Genomic DNA, 27,938 nt, shown 5'->3' on the forward strand with positions numbered 1-27,938 from the left:
ATTTTCTAAAATAAAATTTGTGAGTTTTTAACTGTAATAATAAATGCATTATCTTTGACTCCTTTTTTCACTGTGAGTTTGATGTATCTAAGGTAGTTTGTGTGTGAGTTTTTTCCCTGATCATTTATCATCTCTTGAACCATTTCCTCTCTCCTTTGGATGAAATGTGCAGGCCACCCACAAAGTCTGGAATACCATTTGACTAATTGTATGTGTGAATCTGATTCCTTCTGACATTCCCTAGTGCAGTCAGAACATCCACGTGTTGTTAAGAAAACTCAGCTCTACCTTGTAAGTCATCCACAGGCCTGTTACTTTCTCCTATTTACCGGGGAAGGCATTGGGGAGCAGCTGTGATCACACAGGGTCTGCAAGTACCACGTGCCTCACTCAGAATGGAGATCATTACTATCCAAGGCTTTCTTTAACATTTTCCAAAATAGAGGCAGAATCTTTGGTTTCGTTCACAAAGAATAATCAAAAATGCATTGGAAACAGATGTGCATCAGGATTTTCACTTGAAAGACCAAACTCTCTCAACATAGAATTGGGTAGCTGAAAAGCATAGCCGATTATTTCTTACTGAGTCAGACATGGAATAGCTATATTTATAAAATGGGAATTGTAGTGCTAGGGCCCATGTGCTGGAAACGTTTTTGGCACGGCTAACTTTAACTCTGGTCCCCTTGCAAGCCTCCCTCTTGTGTCATGAAAGACTTTTTAAATTTAGCACAGAGCGTTTCTGTCAGAACACAGCAGTCGTTCTGGACAAGTGTCGGGCACAGCCCTTTCCTTCCGGCGTCGGATGCCAGCGAGTACATGGAGGTCAGCAGCAGGCCCGGGTCCTCTGGTTTGCAAACAGGAACCAAATCAGAAGGATTTGCCGAAAAGCTGGAGAACTGTGCCCAATCCCTTCTTATACATTAAGGAAAGTCTGGAGTGGAAAGAGCTGAGTGTCAAGCGGAGAGACTAAGGTTTTCAATAAGATTTAATAAACTTTTATTCCTTTTCTCTCGAACTGTAAACATGTTGATATTTTTATGTATTTTGCATAAGAGAGAATGATAGATAGTAAAATTATCTTACAAATAACAAACCAATGAATCACTAATATTTGTTTTTATATTCTATTTGCTTTTTAAATGCGGTAATTCTACATTTTCTCCTTGGAAACAGTTAAAGTGAAAGGACTATTTCTGATCGAAATAGATCTTAAAGATTAGCGTATGTTTGCTCGGGGCTAATTTACCTTGTTTTGGTCTTTTTTCTTAAATTAATGAGATGGAAATTACTTTGTACTTAATTGCATGGTAAGGAAGAAAATAAAGCATTAGAGTGCCCTCTCTCGTACAAAAAGAAAATTAAAATATTTAGAGATGATAAATTTTCTTCAGGAGATGATTTGGAGTACAGCTGAACTTATGGAGTGCGATGGCCAGCTCAGCAGCAGTTATCAGCAGGGCAGTGATAAGTGGGGTGTCAATTCTTTTTTTTAATCCCATTGATTTATGTGTTCAACACCCTCATCTATTTTATGGAGTTAATGTTAAAATATTTTGCATAGTATCTTGCCTCAGATTATGTCATGTATGCCTTATAAATGAATTTATAGGATTAGCATTTTACAGGCACGTCTTGCTGTAAGAAAACTCTAAATATATATCCCATCTTTAATTTTCAATTACTTCATCATTTTTTCTCTGGGAATGATAAATATTTATGGCTTTTGTAGTTCTATAGTTTTGAATGAGCAGTGATGAACCCATAAGGCTGTGGTTTTCTAATTTGCATATTTAACAATGTCTTTTAATAAGATTTCCTTTAAAAGCCAGATTCCCCAGAGAGTTTTTTTTTTAATAGACTTTATTTTTTAGAGTAGAAAAGATTATGCAGAAAGTACTTAGTTCCCATCTACCCCTCATCTCCCCCCACTACCATAGTTTCTCCTATTATTAACATCTTACATTAGCATGGTTCATTTTTTGCAATTGATGATTATAAAATTGATTGTATTGATATTGATACATTATTATTAACTAAATTCATAGTTTGTGTCGGGGTTCATTCTCTGCATTGTACAACTCTATGGGATTTTACAAATGCATAATGCCATGTTGCTACCATTGCAGTATCACACAGAATTGCTTCCCTACCCTAAAACTCCTGTGCTGCTTCACTATTCATCCCTCCTCCTTTTTCCCTGAACCCCTGGCAACCGCTGATCCTTTTTACTAGCTCTGTAGTTTTACCTTTTTACTAACTCTATAGTCTTACTTTTTCCAGAATGTCATATATCCAGAGTAAGAATAATTCATTTGACACAGCTTATGAAGCAGATATTCATTTTGTAAAGGAGGGGGTGTCATCATTTTTAGTTTCACAGTTACTCTGTTAGTACCTACTGTATCCCAGCATTGTCTGGCCCCTCACAGGTGCCTTATTTCAGTTGCTCCCTTCAGCATTTCTGTGCAGTAGGAGATATCATCTCCATTTGGGAGAGGAAGGCATTGACGCTGAAAGTTTGCATTTCTGGCTCACAGTTGAACAGCGAGTAAGCAGTCAGGTCACCACTGGGGGCCACCCAGCATTCCTGGATCTTCACTCCGGGACCTTCAGAGCTCAGAAATGAGTGAGCAACACTCAGAACTCGGGGAGGGGGTGGCGTGCAATCAGATCATCTTTTTGTCATCTCGGAATGGATTGCTTAAAACTACTGGTTTCCCGGGGGGTCCTGTCCACCTTGATAATTTGGATTGCTTGCTGTTCCTTGGGTTGTTTGAGGGCTCAATATCCCTTTTGCTAACAAAACAAAACAAAACAAAAACAATAAAATTCCTTGAAAATTATTGTTAGCGCAACCACTATTATGAGAAATTCTATGTAAGTAACTCATTTATATGAATACCTGTTCGTCAAACATACACGTATATATTTGATGATATTTTAATTGGAAACCACAATTTCATTTTTAAATGAGGGAGCAAGTAAGATTTAAGGCTTGTTCTTTCAGGACCTAATATCTTTGATCATCATTTTTTTCTCTGGGAATGATAAATGTTTATGGCTTTTGTAGTTCTACAATTTTGAATGAACAGTGGTGAAACGTAATGCTTTACCCAAATACTAGTCAGTGATGTATACTAAATTACCTGATGTCATATTTTGAGAGAATATTCCTGTTTCTCAGGCACAGCCCTTTCAGACAACATAAAACCAAAGATAAGCATGAAATAGACCGAATGACACTCACCGTGGTAAGCGGACTAAAAATTAAACTCCTATTCTCATTGTAATTTTCATGTTTCATTCCATTAAGTCTAGTGTAAAAAGTTTTGTTCTTGAAATAGTATTTATACTTTATATATTTCTATTTTTAGAAATTTGTTATATATAATATAAAACAATATATACATCATATGTATATACTATATTAACTATAGATATGTAGGTAAATATAACATAAAATAGAATGTACTTATATATATTTATAGTTGAATTCCTAAGAGAAAAATGAATGGAAGTAGATAGCAATGCAAAAATCAAGATTTACTAACAAACTGCATGAGGAAGATGTAGAAAATTGGAACAAAACTAAAGAAATCAAATAAAAGGAGAAATCGCTGTGATGCAGAGGAGCAGGGAAACCTTCTGAGTCTTGTGGCCTAGCCCCAGCCTGTTAATTGACTTTTCAAAAGATTAGTAACCTAATTCTGTTTCTATAGAGTAAATATTAATTCAAAATGAATCTGTACATTTTTATACTATGCTTATCCGAGGAATAACCTTTAAATCTGGTGTGAGGGCGTTGTTTTCATAAATGGATTTTTGAAATCTTTCAATTCTTTTCCCCAGAATGTGGAGCTTCCGGATACGTTCTCCCCCGAATTAAAGTCCCTTTTGGAGGGCTTGCTCCAGCGAGATGTTAATAAACGGCTTGGTTGTCATGGAGGCAGGTGAGCCACTGTTTCTACCTTTCGTTATCTTCACCTTTTTAAAAATTACCTGTTCCTAGTCATTACAAATCTTCTATTTTAATTTGAGGGGAAAAAAAAATCACGAGGAAATATATGCATGCTCTCTTATGTGATTTGTAGGTAACAAGTTGAAAAAAATTCCTGTTTAACTTTAAAAATGTGCCTTGTAGATGATAGAAATGAGTTCTGATATTTCATAGTGCATTTGGTAAGTTTTATAATGATTATATTTGTAATTATGAAAGTTGGATATAATGATCAGGTCCTCATGTATTTTCTCTCCTGCAGGACTGACCAACTTCTATCCTGCTATCTATCTTACCTTCTATCTTGCTGTTCCTACCAAAAAAGAAAAAATATATATATGTACCTGGAAAGCTTATAGATAAGAGCTTGTAACAGCCTTTCCCGGACCTCTCTCCACCCTCAGTCTGGCTTTTCTTCCCATCACTAGGCTTGCTTCTCATAAGAAACCAGTGTTAACTGTATGTTATGTGTTATATATAATTGGAGTTACATATATGTGTGTACATATTGCACCTATATATTATTATATGTGCTTGTATGCCTATTTCCTCATGCATATTTGAGAGATTACCTATTCCTGCTATAGTAGATGAGGATCCAACTCTTTCATTCCTCTCTACATAGCCTCCCTTTTACCCCACCTCTCAAGAGAGTTGAAACATTATTTTTGGTTCTCTTTTGCTTATCTTTGTAGCTTTAAATTATATACTTACACAGTTGTGCCTTGTTCCTCTAAATAAGAACAGTCTCTTGACTGCCCACTTTATAAATTGAAGATTTTAGCATTCCCCTCTTTGCTTTCAATTCTCTTCTTCTCTCTCATTGACTCATTACTGTCACATTTATTTTTGTTTTTACATTGTTAAATTGCTCATATTTGCTCTCCATTCCGTGATCATAATCAACACATGCTTTGTGCATAGGTTGATTTCAGAAGTTGCAGATGACTCAGTAGTATTTACCCTCTCGTGACAACAGCAATGTTGTTCCTTACGTATTTTCTACGAAGCCTGGTAATGAACCTTAAGTTGTTTTGTTATTCTTTTCTCTCTCTATATATATATCAAAAGGTAAAAACATAGCTGTGTACTTTCATTTTTTCCTGATATTTCTTTCAGGGAAGGCTCAATTTACCACCTCCAGTGACAGCTGAGTGCTTGCTCTCTTCTCCCCAATCAGTTTCATACCATCTGACACTTCTCTTTTTCCCTCTCCTGGTTTGAATCTGTCATTTATTAGATCCCATGCCTTCTGTTTTCCCCTTTTTGCTAGAGCATGTTCTTAAGTAACTTCCTTAGAGAAGAGGTGTGGGAAGTAAGCTTTGTGGGTTCCTACATGTCTAAAAATATCTTTTTGCTTCCTCATGCTTGATTGATATCTTGGCTGGATATAGAATTTCAAAATTGAAAATAATTTTCTCCCGAACTTTGAAAATACTGCTCTCTGGTGTACAAGTGGACAGGGATGGTCATGAGACCTTGGTTGTCACCTGTCACTGCAGGCAGTCTGAGTCCCTCTCACTCGGAAGGTGCATGGTCTTCGGCTCAGGGAATGCTCTGATTTGATGTATTTGACATTTCCTCCACTCTGTTTTCTTGGTTCTCTTTTAGAACTCCTAATGGATGGATTTGGGGGTTCTAGATAGTTCATCTGTGCCCCTGATCTTTTCTTATATACTTTCTGTACCTCTGTCTTGATTGTTTGTTCCGCTTTTTGAATTTCTAACCCTTTTATTGGTTTCTTTTAAAGATCTTTAGCAGTTTTAATTTCTTAAAAGCAGAACCTTTAGAAGTCAACCCCATTAGAATAAACACCCAGCTCCAGGATATGGGGAAAGGATTGTGGGGGGTGTGTGTGTGTGCATGCATGTGTGTGCATGATACCCAGACTCCCAGTCAACATTCTGTCCTCAGCCCCTATCCCCCACCTCCCAACGCCTCTGCCCTCCCCTGTGATGATCCCAGGAGCTCCACACACAGGCTCTGTCCCCAGGGCTGCGGCAGTGCCATTCCTTGCCTTCAGTCACTGCCCTCTGTCTGCCCCCATCTTGTCTGCTGATGGTCCTTCTCTCACTCTCTTTGTGATGGATTTACATCTCCATGGTCCTATACTATCATTTTCATGATTACTGGGAAGGAGTGAAGCTCCATGTCTGAGCTCAATCACTGGCCTGAACCAGAAGTCTTCTCTCCTGGATCTTTTTAGTTGCTTGGATATATGCAAGTAAGCTTCTTATTTAGCTTCCCCCATTTACTGTGTAGACAGTGACAGACACAAAAGGGAACAGAAGAAGAAAAACATCTGGTGAAAAATACAAAGGGGCATGCTTTGGCTTTCATTCATCCTTTCACCCAGTGTTTACTGAGCACATACTGTGTCCCAGGTAGTGTTGGGAGTGTTGGGAATGAGGCAGTGACGGGACAGATGTGGCCCCTGCCTTCCTGGTGCTTAAAGTCTAGAGGGGGAGAAAGACATGGTACAAACAGTTGAATAAGTAAGATGACTACAGACTGTGAATCATGCTGAGAGGAGATAAACAGGGTGGTGGTGGGTGGGATGCCAGCCTTGGGAAGTGTCGGGGGTAGAACATTCCAGTGGGAGGGATAAGTGAGGGTAAGGCCCTGAGGCAGACTCAAGCTTGCCATGATCCAGAAAAGCAAGAAGGCCAGTGTGGTGAAGCCGGGGAGCAAGGAGGGTCCAAGCTAGGCCAGACAGGCTGGCTCAGGCCAAGTCCCACAGGCCCTGTCGTTAGAAGTGCAGTGGGGGAGCTTTGGAGAGTTTTGACCAGGAGAATGGCGAGATTTTTAGTAAGGTTATTTGGATGCTGTGGGAGTGGCGTGGGGCTGCAGACTGCGGGTGGGCAAGACAGGAGGCAGTTAGAGCACTCAGGCTTGTACTCCATTCAGTGTTTCTCAAAGGAGAGCGCGTTGCAGGACATTCAGCATTCCTTTGCCTGCCCACTAATGCCAGTAACCTCATGATCAAAACCACTACCCTCACCCTGCTTTGGTTGAGAATCGCCATGAGACTGGAGGTGGTGAGCAGTAACCGGGTTCCAGACTTGGGTTGGCTAAGGGGTGGGAGGAAGAGAAAGGATCACGGATGATCAGGGCTGTTGGCCTGAGATGGCAGGAGGTGTGGGGGGCCAGGCTTGGGGGACAGTTTAGGCCCCTTACGTTTGAGCTGATGATTAGACTTCCCAGTGGAGGTGTTGGGTGGGCACTTGGACATAAAGGCCCCTGGGAGCTCAGGACAAAGGTTGGTGCCTGAACTAGAAATGTGGGATTGCCTGCAAATAGACTTACAGGCCCGGGGCAGAGTGCGGTCCCGCAGGCAGTGTTGGTGCATAGGGGACCAGCCCTGGGGTTCTTCAGGTCAGACTGAAGCCCAAGCAGCAGGGGCCTCAGCCTGTGGGTGGGGAGAGAACCCCTAGTGCAGTGTGTGGGAGGGTGCCTTTGCCTGGCACAGAGGTTTAGTTGTTTCAAAGTGTACAACTTCTGTGCTGCATAAACTAAGCTTTAGTAATGATCTTCAAATGACAACGTTGTTTCCTGACATTAATAACTGTACTTAGTGTGGTTGCATCACTGAATATTCTTGTTCTTAGATAATACACATGGAAGTATTAAGTGTTCAAGGAGCATAATGTATGTAACCTGCTCTCAAATGTTTGAGAGAGAGAGAGGGAAAGAAGAAGAACAAATGTGGCAAAATGTTAAAAGTTGGTGAATCGGGGGTATCTGGGCAGAGTTTATAGGGGAGTTCTCTATATTGTTTTTGTATTATTTTTGCCACTGTCCTGTACGTTTGCAATTATTTCAAACTAAAAAGTGTTTTTAAAATGATCTTCAGGAAAATTTGCTTCATTAATTTATAAGGGGGGTTGGCATGCACCATTGTATTAGCTTTCTAGTTTGCCTTCAGATAAATATTTGATACTTCATATTCCTATCATTTTTATAGCATAATTTGTAGATATTTACTGCAAATTTATTTAATGAGTAAATCTCTGTTTTATTTCTTATTTAAATCATATTCTCATGACGGCAGAATCATTTGATATGTATGTGTGTGTGTGTGTGTGTGTGTGTGTATATATATATGAAAACTAAGTTATCTTAAACTAGAATAAACATCCTAAGTAAATTATCATATTGGATAATATTCTTAGATTCAGCATGCAGTATCTCTAAACATCAGAACATTTCCTGTGTTGCTTTGAAAGAAGCATATTTAACTTGCTTTCTTAAACTGGAAATAGTTGTTCCTCTGTGTTCTTAATAGGAGGCAATTTTTAAAAATTAGTTCTTATATTTACAAATGCATACTTTCCACTGTTATGACTTGTTCTTTCTTCTACAGTGCACAGGAAGTAAAAGAGCATTGCTTTTTCAAAGGCATCGAATGGCAGCATGTCTACTTACAAAAGGTACTCCCTCTGGGACTTCACTGGGCTCCGGGTGACGCAAGCTCTGCTCTCTTCTCTGTTTCCCTACCCACTGTGGCTGCCTCCCGCATGCTCGATCCCCAGAGCCCCTGCTCCAACTTCCCTTTCCCACAGTATACTCTTCTCCCCAAGCTTTACTGAGTGCCTAACTCCCCTTGGGGCAGCTTCTTTCTCTTCATTTCCCAAATATTAAAAATTTGGAAATACTTTCTATATAAATGTATAAATGTGAATTGGAGCTGCTCTCAAGCTAATTAAGATATCCATACAATTGAGAAATTTAAAAAAAATTGGTGCATTTTCTTGAATCCCTAACTTGATGTGCATGAATGTATTTTTTCATAGAGCAATATTTGTAAGAGTCTTTTGTCTCAAACTGACCTATATTTTTTTTCTAGTACCAAATAATTTGAGAGATAGCATGATTTCGTATTAACACAATTCCCTTTCCTTATTTTAAGGTTTATTATACTCTCATTGACACAGGCAAACATCCCGAATTAAATTTTTTAAAGTATATTTTCAGCTTTGGAATCATTTTCACATGAATGCAAACTGTAGAGAAATGATGATCTTGAATAGGAAAGAGGACTTATCTGGTAGTCCTGCCCAAAAGCGAAGCTCTGGTCGTTGCTAGGACTGAGGATTCTGGCCAAGTCTGGTTCCGTTGCACATCACAGCTCTAGCCGCTTGAGTGTGTTGCTGAAGCATCATGTGCTCACGTGCTTTTTCTTTTTTTTTTTTAAATTCATTTTATTGAAATATATTCACATACCATGCAATCATCCATGGTCTACAATCAACTGTTCATAGTACCATCATATAGTTATGCATTCATCACCCCAATCTATTTTTGAACATTTTCCTTACATCAGAAAGAATCAGAATAAGAATAAAAAATAAAAGTAAAAAAGAACACCCAAATCATCCCCCCAATCCCATCCTATTTTTCATTTAGTTTTTGTCCCCATTTTTCTACTTATCCATCCATACACTAGATAAAGGGAGTGTGATCCACAAGTTTTTCACAATCACACTGTCACCACTTGTAAGCTATATTGCTATACAATCGTCTTCAAGAGTCAAGGCTACTGGGTTGGAGTTTGATAGTTTCAGGTATTTACTTCTAGCTATTCCAATGCATTAAAACCTAAGAGGTGTTATCTATATAGTGCATAAGAATGTCCACCAGAGTGACCTCTCGGCTCCGTTTGAAATCTCTCAGCTACTGAAACTTTATTTCATTTCATTTTGCATCCCCCTTTTGGTCAAGAAGATGTTCTCAATCCCACAATGCCAGGTCCAGATTCATCCCCGGGAGTCATATCCTGTGTTGCCAGGGAGATTTACACCCCTGGGAGTCGGGTCCCACATAGGGGTCTCACGTGCTTTCTTAAAGTTGCGGAGGCGGACGCAGAGTGATAATGCAGCCTTGGGACACTTTTGTTTTATTTAATAATTATTTAAGACTTCAGATGTTAGTCTCCCCCTCCAGTCCCTTTAAATTATTCTAAAATCTGGGGTCTTCCTTTGGGCCTGCTCAATGCAAAACACTGATGTGAAATGTGGTCTAAGCTAGGCTGCAGTGCAGTGTAGCCTGTTGACGTCCTGCACCATGTTCTTTCGTAGAATACTAGGATGGGACAGGGCCGTAAAGGTCACCTGATAACTGTACCCTACTTCTTTGGCTCTTCCAGTACCCCCCACCCCTGATTCCTCCCCGAGGAGAAGTCAATGCTGCTGATGCGTTTGATATTGGCTCATTTGATGAAGAGGATACCAAAGGCATTAAGGTACACATGGTGGGCAGGGGTTCTTTTTTGGGGGCTGGAGGAATGGATTTTCTACTGGAAACCAATTAAACTTGGTGATTGTCCTCATATTGGGCTGTTTGTGGAATGTTAGCTTACAAATGGTTACCTATATAATTAATGTACAAGTCAAAGACCTAAACTAGTTAAGGACCCTGAAAGCTTTTTTTGTACTACTAATTTTATTTTTGATAAACTGCAGAATGGTGAGTTTTTAGAATATTTGTGGTTGAAATAAAATGTGAATGTATGCTAAACAGGAAAAAACAATTATGTAATATCAAACCTATCTCACCTAGCATGAAAGAGCAGTCATCTTAATTCTCTTAAGTTTTTAGATCCCTTTGTTGGGATGAAAAGAGCAAACAGCATGAAACATTTTGCATTTGTCAGTCAAAGGTGAAATAATCACTTTTTTTTTAATATAATTCTCTGCATTTTCAAACTTTCATTCATATCATTATTCTTCCATGTAGAGGCAAGACATAATTACAGGTGGTGAGTCATGAGAGAAAATAATCCTCTTTAGCATTCTAAGTCAAATTGTATTACTACGTGTCAAGCTGTTGTCTGCCCCCACTTACAGCAGCTTGCCCTATGCACTCCCACTCCCTCCTAGAGCCTCTCGGTCTCTTTTGAGCTGCCTGTATTTATGTCCTTCTTACTGTGAGCAACCTCATTATTTCTACCACATGGCTTCAGTCCCCTCCAGAAGGCTGCAACACTATTAAAACACACACCTGTGAAGTGTAAAAGAAAGGGCAGCCAGCAAAATGCAGGGTCGCAGCAGGTGCTCTAGCTGGAGACGCTCTGGGCTGGAACCAAAAGGGGCACGGGGACAGAAGAGGTGGGCACATGGCTGAAGAAGGATGTGTAGATTGGTGGGAAGGAGCAGCACGAGGAGGCTGAGTGGAGTTAGGGAATTGGGGGAAGAAACAGCACTCTGTTAGAATTGAGAGTGTCGGGAGGGGAAGGGCTGAGTTGTAAAGGTAATGGAGGTGTTCACAGGGCCAGCTGCCCAATAGGCACCCGGTAAAGTGGGCCACGGCCATGGGTGGTGGCAGAGGACTGACCGACACAGAGACACCCTCCATGGTCTGGAGCAGTGGCTCTCCTAGGGGATGCTAGTGCAACCGATAACCATATCTGTGCCCTACTATGCATCATCTGTGGCCTGAACAAAGAATAAGTGTCAGGTGTATATGTGCTACTTTATGTCAGCACCCCAAAGAGCAGTCCAGTCACAGAGCCATTTAAAAGATTACTGCTGTCACAATTGGATTTTGCCTTTAGATGCATTTACCATCCATCAGTGGGTATTCAAAATAACTTCTTTTATGTGGGAGCCCACAAAAATTTTTGATGTTCAAAAGAGAGTCTCACTCTGAAATTTTTAAGCCAATCGCAAGACTTTGGAGGCAGACAGATGGGGCTCACACCTGCCACTTATTAGCTGAATGAGTTTGGTCCATCTACTTAGGCTTGTTTTTCTCACCTGTAAGGTGGGTGGTTTTCACTGGCAAGATTTCTGTGAGGATAAATGAGAAACCCTGTGAGGCCACTGGTATATGATCCATACTTAACAAACTAGTTGCTTCTATTCTGTGGCTTTGGCTCTTCCTGACCAAGAGCTCATAAGGAGGACACTTAAAACCACAGATAATTTGTGGCAGGGCCACAACTAGACACGAGGAGCTGGGTCCTGGTCACTGTGGCAGCTTTGGTCAAGCTGGGGAACTTTGTTTTAAGAAACAGCTTGTCCTTGTCTTTCAAAAGCAGCCCAGATAATACATTGTTCTTTAATAAAAAGCTCATGTGATGTAAGCATAAATTCTCTTCTTTGTTCATTTTTTAATGACATATTCCAAGTCTTAAAGATGCAGATTTTCTGTAATTATAGAAGGTAGATAAGTTTGTATACGAAGCCAAAGTTGAGCACGTTGAGAACGACTGTCTTGAAAAGGAGCAATGTTTTCCTCTTGGCAAGCTCTTCAGAAGCTGTCCCCAGGGCTCCTGAGCACAGGGTACTCATCAGGTCCCCGGTCCTTAGACCCCCTGCATGGCTATGCACACCTCCAGCCACCCTCAGAGCAACTGAGCATTTCAAATCGGGGCTTAGCATGGGCATCTGAAGAATATTGGAAGGGGCAAAGAATCTCCAAATCAAAGTGATCTCAAAGTCAACACACTGTCATAATAGGTCAGTAAGAAGAGATGGATAAGGCCCCAGATCTGGACCTGGGTTACTTTGCTAAATGATGGTTGGCTGCACCTTAACCTCTTGCTCATTCTTTTCCTTCTAAGTGACTTGCCTTTTACAGTATCTAGCCTTGTCTATCTCTCAGGCAAAGGATGAGCAAATTAAGTCTCTAAAGAGTTGGTGCTTCTGAAAGACAAACGTGTTATTTTATAACAATAGTTGTTAGCATTTCTGCCATAAAACTGTAGCTCAAATACATAAAAAAATCATTTTCTTTGCTTTTCTTCAAAGCACAACCTCACTTATGGGGAAGTATGAAGAATTTTGACTAATATTTTGGAAGATAAATTTTGTCATTAAGTGTAGTTTTTAAGATTAAGTTGACGAAATTCTCCATGTATCCTGAGCTTTTTAAGTACAAATATGATTATACTGTTAAACTTTGATTAGTTGGAAGGTTCAGGGAATGAATAGTAATTCCAACTTGGTTTGTCAATTTTTTTATCTAGCTTTTCAGATTAATTGAAGATTAGGTTAGAAAATTCTGTTGGCTTCTCCCTTGCAATGGTGTCTAAAAGATAAGGGATCTTTTTTCCTACTTTTATAAATAAAACAACCTGACCATACTGACTTTTTATTGTGTTGATTCAGAATCTTTCAGTACCTTAAGTAAACTCCGATAGACTTTAGTTTTCATTGTCAGAAACGTAGTAAAGATATAGAAGATTAGGCTGAATTGAACTAATCCATGAGTATCCTTGGAAGGGTGTTTTCCTCAGTAAGCTTTTGTTACCAGATTATTTTTCTATTTTTATCTTTTTTTCTGAAAATGAAACCAGTTATAATTGTTTGTGGATCCTGGTTGCTTGAGTTGTCATTAGTAGAGATTTATGACAACAAATGAATTGTCTCTAAGTGATTATATGCGATCGACCAGTATTCTTCCTATATATAGTTTTGATACAGTCACCATAGAGATGGTGCTTTTGAATCTGTTGCCTTTTTAAGTATGTTAAATCATTATTGTCTTGATTTCTTAAAATAATAAGCTTCTTGATTGCGACCAAGAACTCTACAAGAACTTCCCTTTGGTAATCTCTGAGCGCTGGCAGCAGGAAGTAACAGAAACTGTTTATGAAGCAGTAAACGCAGAGACGGATAAAATCGAGGCAAGGAAGAAGGCTAAAAATAAGCAACTTGGCCATGAAGAAGGTAAAATAGCTCATGTGTCTTCTAACATTTCCAATACAGTGAATTTTTAAAATTTCTTGTAAAGCCAAAAAATAGTTGGATTATGAAATACTTTCTAGTAGAGAAAAAAATGCCATAAATAGTTTTAGTTTTATCTGTCTTGAAGGAGCTCAGCATAGTATTTCAAAGCCTTTAGTCAACATATAAATAAAAATGGATCAAGAGAGTTACTAGTGTTTTGTTACCATGTCCTCTTATCTTGGAGTGTTTGGAGGCTAGTTGGGAGGTTTTTCCAGGAAGAATTCAAATAATAAAGTGTCAGGATTAAGGCTGGCTTCAGGGGTGTATAACCTGTAAAGTTGCATAGGGCCCCACGCTCGACTTAAGGCTCTGTTGTTGTCATCTTGAAATGCATAATAATTTTTTGACAAGGGACCCGCATTTTCATTTTGCACTGGGCCCCATAAAGTTGTGTCCAGTCCTGATGAGGCACTTGGCATCACATATGTCACTTGTCAGTAAACAGCATTTACAAATTGCATTAAAGAATTGCTAAACTATATTTTTATTTTAAATAACTGAGTGCCTTAGTAGGTTTTCCAGAGTAGAACACAAAACATCCAGCATGAAATACACCGGCCTTTCTTGATTCCCTAAATATGGTCACTCTCAATTTTTCTAAGATTTCATGAATTTGGGATATTTATTTACTTTAGTTGATGATTATGGTAAGATGTTATTTCATTTTGCCTCTCAACTAAGACCTTTGTGAAGTTAACAGTATATATAATAAGAAAAACTAGAAACAATTTTAGTCTTTTAATAGGTTACTTTAGTGAGGGCCTCTCGATGCAGGACATATCAGCCTGATCTGAGAGTTTCCGAGGAACGGTTGTCTTCTACTTAGAAAAATATCCTTGATTCTCAATTAATTATTCCTTACATAAAAGTTGCCTGAGCTCACCAAGGAGATATTGCAGCCTTTTAACTGCTCACTTCAGTTCTGCAAGGAAAGGGGCTTTATTTCTAAGCTACTCTTTAGAGAACTCTTGAGATCACTCTGGTCTGTGTTTACCGCAGCACACTTCACACAGGAAATTGTATCAATGATAATTTGCTCAAGTGAAGGCCAGGATGTCATTAGAATCCTGACAAATTGGGCCCAGAGAGCATATATATCTTAACAACCTTTTTGAAGTATATCCTTTTAATTAGAGCTACAGTCAGATCATCTAGCAAGTTAATGAGTTTATCTTCATTATCTAAGTTATTAATTTGTGCATATCCAGTGCTTGGTTGGAGGTGTCAGAAGTCACCGTTAAAGAAAACTGTAGTCTAGACTTAGATCCCGGAGGTAAAAAATGCAGTACTTATAATTTAAATATACTTTGGAAGTGCAAGCGCATTTTCGATTAAACTGGCACGTTCATCAACTCCACCCCATCACTGCTGACCCCCCTTGGCCCCCTCCCAACTTTGCTCTTCACCCTCTTAGTTATTTATCTCCACATGATACAGCGTGGGTTTTGCTTCTCTGTTTGTTGTCTGATGTAAGCTCTCTGAAGGCAGGATTTCTGTCTGTTGTTCTATAGCATGCCCAACACCTAGTCATTCAATTCATATTTGTTGAATAAGTGAGTGAATAAGTGATGAGTGTGATTTTTAGCACAAATCACCAATGCCCTTAATGAATTTAATGCAAGCCACTTAAAATAAGCATTTCTTTTTAAGAGACAATATTCATCATGAAAATATAATCAGGACTCAACATGAGTTTGAATTAGCTTGGTCTGTTCACATAGCCATATATTTGAGGGACGAAAATTTTTTATTGTTGTGTTGCCTAAGCTTACTTGGACAAGAAACTCTTTGCATTACTATTATTATTTATAAGATAAAAGGTAGATTAAAGGGGGAATATCAATCCCAGCTAAAAGCAAAGATACTTTGAGGATAACGTGAATTTAAATACTTTGTTTTCCAGTTCTCATTATATATAATGAAAAATAGTTTGAAAGCAAATTAAAATTATTAAATTAATTTATCAGAATATTGAAAAGCCACCATGTAATATGTTAATAGCGACAGAGCTGAAAAAAATCTCTGTTCTTTAGAATCTTGGTTCATATGTGTTTAAAAATTGAAATAATGTGTTATATTTATGCTTTTTCCAGAAGTGTATAATCCTTTTTTTTCTAAGTCTAATCTTGATAAGACATTCTGTCTCACAACTACTTAATTTATACTTATTTTATATTCCTTAGATTATGCTCTGGGAAAAGATTGTATTATGCATGGGTACATGTTGAAACTGGGAAACCCTTTTCTGACCCAGTGGCAGCGTCGATACTTTTACCTCTTTCCAAATCGACTTGAATGGAGAGGAGAGGGAGAATCCCGGGTGAGTCTAAAGCAGTCATACTAAGCAGTTACTTTCATTGTGGTCAATGTCATCCAGTTATTTCATATTTCTGACATGTTTTATAAAGTATCCCCTACTGTGTATATCTATTCTAATGTGTATACATGAGATTTTAATGTTCAAACTTTAATGTTTAAACTTACAAGTAAAGGAAGAAGTTTATAATATCTGAAAATAGAATATGCTGTATAGTGGGGTCACAAGTACCACATCGTCAGATGGGTTTGAAGAAGTCTGGAGAACAGCAGGGTAGGTCAATAAAGAAAAAACACCTGGGAATGAGTCAGACAGAGATGTTCAGATTCACAGCTCAGGGTCTCTGGGACTTCGAGCTTGTTATATTGATTCTCTGAGCCTCAGTTTCCTCATCCTTGAAATGAGACAAATGTGACCTAAATAGAAATCATAATAACTACTTTAAGTTTTGCATGTCTATCATAGGCCGGGCACTGTAAGGGAAAAAAAAAAGGTCTCATTTAATCTATTTAGCAACCTTTGGGAGTCCGACCCCCATTTTATGACGAGGAAGGTAGGGCTTTGAGAGGAAATGTGTACAAGGTCCCTGTCCATCAGCTGTGGCGTGAGGGGGTGACTCTGAGACAGGGCTGCCTTGCACCCAAGTGCTCTGTGATACGGCCTCCCCTGGGTGGGGTCTGGTGAAACTGCCAAGTGACGTGAAGCCGAGATGATTGGCCCCAAGGGGGGGTCACCCATCATCACTTCCTTTTGTCTCCACCTTTTTGGACAATTTGTAGAGGGATTTCATCCTTTAGGTAGGAAGATGCAGCTGCTCCTTCAGGTCCTTTCGGGAGCTAATATTTGTGACTGAGATGAAGAGAAACTTCTGATCCATATTGTCCCTCTCAGCAAGTCAGCAGCATTTATTAAGCGCCTACTGGGCGAGGAGCCCAGGGCTTGCCCATCATTGTGGAAGGTGTGGCTCCTGCTCTTGGGGCAGGGAGCTGGTAGTCATTGTAAGCAGGACAACGGTCCCAGATGTGAAGAGCACAGTTTTTTCTCCCATTGGTTCTCCCAGGGTCAGAAATATGGAAAGGACGAGGCCCAAATATTGTATATTTGACTTTGGAATGTGTTTTTTAATCCCTTTTGATGAAGTTCCATTTAATTACAGATGATCACAACTGTGTATTATCACATTTCTTTAAAAATAAACTGGGTCTTCGCACTATTACTAGTTTTGTAGAAGACTTTTTTTTTTTTTGAAGTTCTTAGGTTCTGAGTTCCAATTAGTAAGACTCTTTGGAGGCCCTGAATTTTAACTCAGTTGCTAGTCAGTAGAAAGTAGCTCCCCAAAGTTCAATCTTTTTTCCAGATAATAAGTGGATCTGGGCATAATATGCATTTATTATGCAGTTTACGTTAGTCACTGTTTTGCACATTGAAAGAAAGTTGTCCCACTTTTCAGGATATTTGAAAGCTTAAGACATGCAAATTGAGTCTAGGGGAATAAATCTTCCTTTGATTAATATGGGATGCAATAAATTATCTTGCCTTTAAAAGATTCAATATTCAACGTTTTATTTAAGAAGCTACATACTATGTATGGGCCGATTCGTAAGTGTAAATAAGGGAAAAGAAAACTTGAGAGTTTATGATGATGTTGTTTTTCATTTAGGATTCCTGGAGTATTTACCCCAAAAAACATAAAATGGTAAGGTAATCATGACACTATAGCATTCACCTTAAGCTATAATGCTATAGACCTTATGTTACAGTCTTTTCAGGATGTCACCTGTATTTATTTGTAACATCGTTTTGATATTATCATGATATTGTTAGCTTATAAGCTAACATGACCATACATTTATTTAGTTGCCGTTTTAAAACTAAATTACACACCTTTTGCTCATGCAAATCATATGTAGCGCTTCATTGTTCCCTCACAGCTTGATTGATAGAATTCAGATAAGTGTGTGCTACAGAAATGTATATTTGAGATTCATAATCATTCAAAAATCAATTTTGTGTTGAGGGAACAGCTTTGCTGTTTTGCCTTATAGAAACATTTCTTTCTTGCAGCTTTTTTTTTTAGATATTATAATTTGAACTTTTGTATGTGTTCCTTCTAGCTTTTCTCCCCCTACTTCTAGAACATCATCAAAGAAAGAAAAAAAATACTGATTTTTTTTTTTTACTTTCTTCTAAGCTGGTAGTTCTCAGTATTATGTTTAATTTAATGTAAGCAATTATGTAATAATTTGAAGTAATTTCAAATTTTCATTTTTATGGTTAGCAAAATTTACTGACAATGGAACAGATTCTCTCTGTGGAAGAAACTCAGATTAAAGACAAAAAGTGCATTTTGTTGAGGATAAAAGGAGGGAAGCAATTTGTCTTGCAATGTGAGGTGAGTTTTTATTTTTCTTAGGTAAAATATAAAAATATATATAAAAATTCAAAGATGTCTTCTTGGTCATAAAATATGTTCTTACTCCATGCTTTATCACTCACACACTTGGCAAGAAAGCCCCAGTGACAAAGTTTTTAGCAAACTAACAGGTTTTGTTTTTTTTTTTTTTAAAGAATCAAATATTTGAGAATGGCAAGAGACGGGAGTGCATGAGATAAGTTGATTACCCTATCTGGAAATTCGGTCCACTATTTGATTTGGCCCAGAATTTCATTTGTTCTATAACTTTCCAGATCTTATCTTTCAACCTGTTTGAGGTTGAGGTTTTACATGTTTTTATGAACATAAGACACCGCAGTATCTTATGCCATCTTTCTTTTCCCTATAATTATATTGTAGCTCAAGTTTTGCTGATTTAATTCCCGAACATTTTTCTTACTAGGGATTATGTGTGTTTGAAGAGCATATTTTGAAAGATAAGCCAGCAGTAGAGTTTTAAAAAGCCATGCATTAATAACTTCATTAAGCAAGTATGAAGGTTCTTTTTTAAATTGTCAAAACCTATCCATAATATTTGATGTTATCTCCATAATATTTGATGTCTCAGCAGGATCCTCTATAGGCGGGACATACTATTTTATAGACTTCAGTTGTTGTAGGATGCAAAGGTAGTGTCTGCACAAATTAAAGGCAGTCTTTTTCCTAGTGGGATTGTAACAAAATCATTCCAAGAGCTTTCATAGGCCTTTCCTTTCTCCCTGCAAGGAGACTCCAGGAGTCCCTGTGCCACCCACCACTGGGAGGCAGAAAAAAAAGCACTCACCTCACTCATCTGGGATCATTTAGGCATTCCAAGAAGAGTGGCAATCATGAGAGTCTCCCAACACCTGCTGGCAAAACTAACAAACCTTTCCCAATTCCTGCACTTATATGTCAATGTAGAGCGATCCCGAGTTTGTGCAGTGGAAGAAGGAGTTGACAGAAACCTTCACGGAGGCCCAGAGGTTTCTGCGTCGAGCCCCGAAGTTCCTCCACAAGCCTCGGGCTGGTGTCGTGGAGCTCTCCAAGCCGCCCCTCTGTCACAGAAACAGCAACGGCCTTTAGTGCCCAGGGCAGAGAGGGTCCTGGAGAAGACTGCCTCGAGAGCGCCCACTCCCCCGGACGCAGCCCTTCCCGGAGAAGTATGAGGATTAGACACTGGATCTGCTTATCGCTGGGGTTTCTCCATGCCTGGGAAGACCCAACGCGCCGAGAGGCTTCTGCGCCTCAACCCAGACCTCCCTGGGCTCGGGGTTGGCTTGCCCTCCCCTGCCTGGTGCCTCCCTCCTCGGGCACATTTGTCCACACTCGAAATCTACTGAGGAAAGGAAGGTTCTTCTTTGCTAGACACTTATTTTTGGTACAGGCTGAACCTCAACCTTGAAATGATTCCTACTTATCACTTAAATTTTTATGTCTGGTATCAAACATATCTTAGACTTTCCAAGACGGAATTTAAAAGTCTTCAGCGTTGGGTAATCGATGGCCCTGAGTGTTGCCATATTTTCTCTATAAACAGTCATTGCTGATTTTATACGTCTTTGTCCATGCTACCGGGAAACGAAGGTCAATGGTGTGTTTCTTTTCCTTCTTTTGTGCAACGGTGTGAACTTTTTACTGTCCTGGGGTAAAAAGCTGAAGATATTTTCTGAAAATGTTGTACTCGGGCCTTTCACCTTGCAAGCTGCTCCTTCACCCCTCCTGCCCTGCCTCTGACAAGGACATACTGAGGCGTTCGTGAGTAGATGGGAATGAAGATAGCATAATCTCAAATTTTATGGTATTAATTAATAACTTAAAGCATCTAACAGTAGATCACTGGAAAGGTTTACAATGATTCTGAAGGCAAGGGGGTAGAGTTTTAGATTTCAGGGCAATGGCAATTTACAGATTTTTTTCACGTCATTGTTATCTTTGAGTCGGCGGGTGTTTCTGTGCTGGTGGGTGAGTCTGTCTTCTGGGTTTCAACAATAAGCAGTTGTGTGGCGCAGTAGTTCTGGTTCCTTTTGCCTCTGGAAACACATCAACAATGGATATGTAGAAGAAGGTAAAGAATTTCTCTGTTGTACATTTCAGTATAATTTAAAATTAATTTTATTGAAAAAAAGAATGCTGAAGAATGAATGTGTTTTAGTGGGTTAACTGTGCACATTTCTTTTTTGTTGTCCCTCACCTGTCATTAGTGAATAACACTTTGCACTGGGTTGTTCTATGACAGTGGTAACATTAGAATGTGAAGATCTTTTGCCTGATCCCAGCAGCATTCCCCTCCCACCCTATGGTTTGTTTTTCTTCATTGCTTTCCGAGCCCTTTTCATGCCCCCAAATAAGTGCTGGGTTGTAAGAATCAGTGTGTTTCCCAGCAAAGTCCTCCATCTCATCAGACTAAAAAAATAATAATAATTTTAAGTCACATGTTTGTCCTATTCTTGGTGTAATTTTATTGTATGTCTCTAAGTTAACTACTAACAATATAAATAACTTGACATTATAATTGACTGCATCATGTCTTTGATATTTTTAGTGGTTCCACATCTTTGTTTTTATATTCGCATGCTGTGTCCATTGAGAAAGTAAGCACTTTTTCATGAAATTATATTTTGAAAGTTTGGAAGATGATTTATTGAAACAATCTGTTATTTTATAGATGTTTCTTTGGAAAAAAAGTTTTGAAGTTCATTCTCCACCTCAACTACTGTTTGGGGTTAAAATGAACATAGATCTTCTACTATATGCAATTTCCAGTATGGAAGGGGATGTGTACTATTTACATGCATGCCCCTTATTTAAAAGGGAAGGATAATATTCAAATTCTGTTAAAAAAGAGAAGAAACAGGAAAGCTGTTGAGCTTCTTAAAGAGTGAGCTGGCACTCTCAGCTACGGTCAGTTATAGCTGTGGCTGTCCTGTTGGCACCTTATTGCCAAGCTGACACATGTTCAGCACTTAAGAGCTGTAGAGAAATAGCTGAACCGTCACCTCTCCTGGATAGGGTACAGGGCCTTGGGTGGAGAAGGCTTGCTGACCCCATCCAGTCTGGGCTTAACAGCTATGCCAGAGGATTCAGAAAAATTATTAAACTTCCTAGAGTGAGCCATTGCTCTTACTTGCTGTAAAATTGAGCCCATTTACATCTACTTCAAAGATATATTTGCTCTGGAGTAAAACATAAGGTTAATCTCTCTTTTAGAAAAGAAATATGAATTGGAAAATAGCCCGAGAGCTCTTTTGTCTCAAGCTTATTCCAAGGAAAATTTACACATCCCCAATTAACATTTGATTTATCCTGATGTGGCTGAGAAGTACATCTAAGTATAATTTGTTAAGAGTACACTGTGAGGTTGGAATGAGCTGCTTACTGGGGCAGTAGCAAGTTGTGATGGGGTCTGGTTTGGGGGTCCTGGGCGCATCCCCACAGCTGCTCTAATGGGACTGTTTCTGCTGGAAGAACTGAAAACACTGCTTTGCCAGCACCTGGTACTCGTGTGGTCAAAGGAAAAGTCAGTCGGTGTAGAAGTCTTTGTACCAGGCCATTTTAGAAGGGTTTAAGAGTATTACATAATTCCTAGATGTTTGATCCTTCTTACATTTGGCCTATTAAAAAGGACAAAAGTCAGCACAAACTTTCTCATTGTTTTAGATTTATGTGGTTGGGATATTTTAACATTGTCAGTGAAGATTATTGACATGTATATTATATTTATAAAATTATGTTATAATAAATCTTGATTTCATAATCAAAGGGAATCAATGAAACAAAGCCTAAAAATAAGAGATTCCTTTAAGCTGCTATATAACATGTGGAATAAATTTAAAACTTTTGTGAATCCAAGTTTATTCCTTTTATCCTAAAACATTCTCTTTGGTTCATTTACCCACTGACTTCATGAATTTGGGCTTATTGTTTTTCCTTCTTTATGTTTATGTATTTATGCTATTTCAGCAAAATGTCTGGGAGTTAGCTCTTATTTCACCTTTAAAGCACTTGTGCCTCTGATTAGTCACTTCCCTGTCATTGCAGTTTCAAATTCTGTGTGTAAAAAGGAGAGGCCAGTTATTGAGGCATTCTGTGGAAAGTGTGCAAAGTGTGCATCCCGATCAAGAAAAACAGTGACAACAGAACCCAATCTATCGTAAACAAGGTCTAGCTTTGATTAGAGGTTTCAAATATGCCATCCAGGTAGTGGGAGCAATTGTTTTAAGGGCCCACCGGCCATTACCAAATAGTGTTTACTGGTTGGCAATGGGATTTAATTAGATTAAAAATAGCAAAGTATGTTTCTTCTGATGTTTTTTTTTCGTTCTCTCAGAATTTGTAACTGGGCCAACTCAATACAACATTTGACTTTTCATGGAGTTGTTTTTTGTGATAAATGTTTCAGAATTTTAACATATTAAGAAAAAAACAAAGTTCTCAAAGTTTGACCTTGATCAGATGATGTAAATCTGTACACATACTTTGAAATGTGCTGATGTAAGATAAGACTTATTTGTATGATTTAATCACATGTAATTTTTTCTCATTTATGTTGAGGGAAAGGTTTCTATGCCATTCAAAGGTGTTTTTGCCAAATTAACTCCTCCCCATCCTGCATGAGGGATTGACTTCCTTAGTTGCTTGTACCTGGGAAGGATTTAGGCTTCCTTCGGGTCCGTGGCAGGTTGGGAGGGCATGGGGATGGGTGGGGTGGGTGTCACAGACAGAAGATAGTGGTGGGATGGGGCAAAGGAAGAAAGTTAATTTGCTGGTAAAAATCATTCCCTTTCAACCATAAAGCCCCAAAGAAATGACTTGAGTTAAGGGCTGTTTTTTTTTTCTTTTTCTTATAGCAGAGTAGTTGAATAATAATTATTATAAGATCGCGCTACTTTATTTTTGAGTTTGGAGCTGCCGAATGTACTCGGATGCCATTTGCTTTCCATCAGAACTTTGCGCAGGCGTCATGTTGCTCGGGGTGTCATCCAGGTGTCCCCGAGGTGAGGGTACACCTGGGTCCAGAGCACAAGCGGCTCTGGCAACCTCTGCCGACACGTGACCTCATGTGCGCTCTCAGTGAGTTGTCTGGTTGGTCAGTTGTGCTCATTGTTACAAATCCATTAAGGTTCTAGTAAAACCACTAAAATAACAAGATTTGGCTGTGTTCTTTGTGAGATTCATGATTCAAGAGGGAGCTTTAATTGTTTAAATTTTACAAAAAGAATTTCTTTTTCTTAAAGCTCCAATGTGATTTTCCCTGCCACATAAGGTTTACTTGAGAAACTTGAATTAATTACTGAAATTCATGCTCATATGAATGTTTTTATCCAACACATTTTTAAAAAATTTTTTATAGAGTTACAGAGAGTTGAACTCTGAAATGACACTCATTTGTTTCCCTAAGTAATAGTGAATATTACATTTTCTTTGTCCTCAAAGAACTGAGACCTATGCTATTAGAACAGAATAACGATATGTCCATTCATTCCTGCAGGCTTGGACGCTGCAGATGCTGCCCAATCCCCCCAAAGGCCTGGGGGTGGGGGGTATGGACGGCCAGTCCCTTCGCTGGCTCTGGGGCCAAGTTCCTGATGTTGCCATGGTAGTGTTGATTGATAAAGGCAGACCCCAAATTTTAAATTGCTTTTATCTTAAAAACACACACACACACACACAAACTCCACCACTACAGAAAGTGAGTTAACGGTAAATGCATTTGATTGAACACATATAGGAAAAAAAAAATTTTTGAACTGCATTTTGGAGAAGTCTTATAGCAGAGTTAATTCTTCTATTCCCCCTTTAGAAACTTCCATGAAAACTGGCAAATGTGTTTCTACATTTTTGGTTCTGTCCTAAATATAAAATGTCTTTGATGAAAGGGTAGGGAATGGAGAAATATTTCCAACTGTATACTCAAATCACAACAGACTTGAAACTTAATTTTTTCTTAGTTGATTATATTTCATGATGTATATATTAATGTGGTTTATAAGCTAAACACAGGTCATTTTTAGTTCTATTGTTAAATTGTATTTTTCTGTGTTTTAACTAATTATAATAGATTTGCCTTTTTCCAGGTAACATAAAGATTCCTAAGCTGCATATATAAAAAACAAGAGTTCTATTTTAGCACAAAAGCATTTTATATTATTTATTGAATCGTAAATTTGTTTTAGTCAAAAGCATCCCATATCATTTCTGCTCCTTTTTATTTGTATAGTGCGTTATTTAAAGAAATGGCAGTCCTTTTTCTGTGTTTCATAAAATAAAATTGAAATGATATTTTTTCCAATATGACTAATTTACCCTTTTGGAAAATTAGAAGTTTCCGTAAATGTAAAGTCAACTCCTATATAAAGAGTGTAGCAACGCGGGGGCACCCATGTCTTCTCACTACTCTGGAATATTTTTAACACTGACTTATCTTCTGGTCTGTGCTGAGAGGCGTACGCACTTTGATCGTCCCATCCGACAGCAAGCTTGCTGGGAAATCCTGCTTTCATCTACCTCTTCAGAAAGCCTCCTGCTTGTTTGCAAGTGCACTGAATGCTTTATTCTAGTTTGGCTGTATTATAAGAGAATGTCAGTGAGACATTGTCTTGTGATTCCTTATTTCCCAGGTTTGTTTTTAACACCCTAGTGTTATTTAGGGACTCTTGTGAGCCGGGCAGATAGAAATAAATCCCTTCTATGTATACTTTAGGATTTGAAGTTCTACTCTACAGCATAATGTCTTAACCCTTATTGTGCCAGAATCTCCCAGATTAGCCTTGCCATTGCCTCAAGACTTGATTATTGCACCTGATTTATCAGCTACTAAATGGGAAGGTATTCTTCTATACTCTCCTTCGGCTAGCCCTTCTTTAGACATGACAGGCTGTGTTTTAAACCACTGCTTTTAGGACTAGCACATTTGAATGTGACATTACTCCTCCGTTTCACAATGGTTTGGAAAATGAGAATCCTAATGGCAAGAGCCCTCATGTATGATTAAAATTTTGCAAGAGGTCTCCCTGTCTTAATTTTGAAGGCTCCCCTTAATGATTCATGCAAAATAGAATGAAGGTCTTTCTCTGTGAGAGAGAGTTTGTCCTCACTTGCTAATATTTTTCTTTGCCTGATTTCATAGCTACGTATCCATCGGACAGTAACATTCACCATATTCATGGCAAAGTACAAAACCATTAAAGAAATGAATCAGTTTTCTCTTGTACGTTGCTCTTCCAAGTGAAGCCAGTGAACTAGATATTGTAAATCTAGATATTGTATCTATAAAATTATCATTTGTTTTATCTCTTTTCATATTTATTGTGCCAGTGAAGGATTAAACTCCCTTCTCAGTATACTACTTGATAGTGCACTTTGAAATTGTCTCCTCCGTGGAGATCCTCATCCAAGTCCACGGTCACCACCTTGCCTGAGATGTGCCACACGGGTTCAAGTCACACCACCTGCGGCAGTTTTTTGGGAGCAGCGAGGCTGGTTTCTGTGTTGGTGAATTGCTTATATAACAAAATCTCAATAAAAAGAATCTGTGCAAAGATACTCTGGTGTGCTGTTTTCCCCCCTTTCAATGACCACTTTCCTTTACTGAGTCATCAGAAGATGACTCATTTTAAAGAACCCTGACTTTGGGAAATTCACGCAGAGGCTGATTTCATGGAAGAGAAGGGGACTGCCAACAAGCATCCCTGCTGTTTTCCTGGATGGTTGGAGCACAGCCAAGGTCACAGTTTCAGGAATTTGGAGACTAACAGCTTCTGCCTACCATAGGGCAGGTTGCAGGGAAAATGTCGGCCTCGGCAATGAGGAAGCCCAGTAGGTCCATCTTGGCTCCGGGAAGGGGACCCCTGACTCTCCACCTCTGACCTCATGGGGATGTGCTGAGGGGACAACATGGCTCAGCCACTTTAAACCAGAAACCCCAGGAGGAGGTGGTGCCGGATCACGGCCACCCGGGCAGTTCTGTCTGCTCCTGGATCTACAGGTGGGAGGCGGGGCTGTGTACTCGTGTTCATAAGCTGGAAGCACCTCCTGTCTCCAGAAAGAAGTCATGGCTGGTCCATGTAGCCAGTGCATTTCCCTCACTTGCTGATTGGAAAAACATTGAGCAAAATAGTTGACAGGAGGCCCAGTTTGGGAGTGTGTAGTCAGCTCTGTGGGCAGAGGGCAGCAGTGGTCACGGAACCCTGAGTCTGATGTGTTTTGTGACCAAGGGCTGCTCTCCAGCAACAAGACCTCAGAACTCTCCTGACAGCTGCAGAAATCAGCTCACTCCCTTGGCATCAGAAAGGAGGGGATAGTTTGGGGGACTCTACTCCCAGCACGCTGTTGGAAAACCACGTAATCTCTTTGGTTCTCAGTTTTCTCATCCGTAAGATAAAAGGGTTGAATTAGATCTTGAAGGACCATTCCAGCCAAAAAAATATCCTCCAAGTTTCTGGAGTAAGGGTAAGTGCAAGGGACTTATATTGAGATTATACTTGGGAAGCAAAAAGGAAATCGTTCCCATTCTTCCATGTTGCTTTAGGAATAATTGTGCTAATCTACCCCTTTAAACTGTGAGTTCCTTGGGGCTGTAGCCCCTTCCAATTTATCTGGGCACTAACCAAGTACTGAATTGAAGGTGAGGAATCTAAGGCTTTCTTTTACCAGTTTCGATACTACAATAAAAAAAAAAAAAAAAAAGGTTTTTCAGTTCAAATTATTTAGGCTGGCTCTTTCCAGGAGGTAGATAAACCAAATAAAACCCTCAGCCTTTCCTTTGGGCTCACATACACAGCACCGGCCGGGCACATAATTGATGGAGTCTGGAGGGGAAATTGACTCTTAATCTTTAATAGGGAAGGGAAAGGAAAGACAGGCAGTTACGGATAATCACAGCAAGGAAGTGCTTTGGCCTGATTGGTGGTGATCACAAACAACTGGCTTTTATATTTTATTTTTGTTTTTTGTAATCTTAGTAACTGGCTAAAATGCCCCAGTTCTTTCTTAACCCTTGTAGAGGTAGACACAGTCTTGATTCGATAGCCTATAAAACATGTCTCTGTGTGAGGGCACTAAAGGGTAGGAGGAAGTGGAGTCAGTTTGTCTGGGAGTGATGCCAGGCTCCCCAACTTACTCCCTGGGTGATCTCCCAGTACCTGCACCTCCTCATCCGAACGGTGGGGATAAGTAGCCATATCCATTAGAGGTCTTCTAAGCATTCAAGAGTTGTAACATAGTGCTCACAATAGTGTAGCCTGAATATTCTGAACTCAGTATTCACTCGGTACAGACTAACTTACTCTATTAGTGTTGTGAACTCTGTGGATCCACAACAGGGTATTTTGAACTACAGCTCCCTGCCCCAGGTGGGGAAGTCCCATCCAAGTGGAAGGACCTCCTGGTTCTCATTTCAGAAGCTAAGTGGAGAGTTGGGATCCTTCGGGAGAAGGTGGGAATGAGTCCCTCTGACTGCCTTTAAAATCTGCCCAT

At 39.2% G+C, this 27,938-nt stretch overlaps 1 protein-coding gene across 1 annotated transcript in view; it reads left to right on the forward strand.

Moving 5' to 3' along the window:
- The window catches only part of GRK3 (G protein-coupled receptor kinase 3), a 165,227-nt gene extending 139,223 nt beyond the window's left edge, over nucleotides 1–26,004 (forward strand). Inside the window, exons 14-21 of the mRNA XM_037816792.1 lie at nucleotides 3,188–3,254; nucleotides 3,853–3,953; nucleotides 8,364–8,430; nucleotides 10,146–10,241; nucleotides 13,509–13,671; nucleotides 15,915–16,051; nucleotides 18,327–18,440; nucleotides 19,386–26,004. Of these exons, the coding sequence (XP_037672720.1) occupies nucleotides 3,188–3,254; nucleotides 3,853–3,953; nucleotides 8,364–8,430; nucleotides 10,146–10,241; nucleotides 13,509–13,671; nucleotides 15,915–16,051; nucleotides 18,327–18,440; nucleotides 19,386–19,547 (907 nt within the window). The 3' untranslated portion in view covers nucleotides 19,548–26,004. The remainder of the gene's footprint in view (nucleotides 1–3,187; nucleotides 3,255–3,852; nucleotides 3,954–8,363; nucleotides 8,431–10,145; nucleotides 10,242–13,508; nucleotides 13,672–15,914; nucleotides 16,052–18,326; nucleotides 18,441–19,385) is intronic.
- Nucleotides 26,005–27,938: the final 1,934 nt, after the last annotated feature.

The sequence above is a fragment of the Choloepus didactylus genome, chromosome 23 (genome assembly GCF_015220235.1).
Source record: "Choloepus didactylus isolate mChoDid1 chromosome 23, mChoDid1.pri, whole genome shotgun sequence".
Taxonomy (NCBI): domain Eukaryota; kingdom Metazoa; phylum Chordata; class Mammalia; order Pilosa; family Megalonychidae; genus Choloepus; species Choloepus didactylus.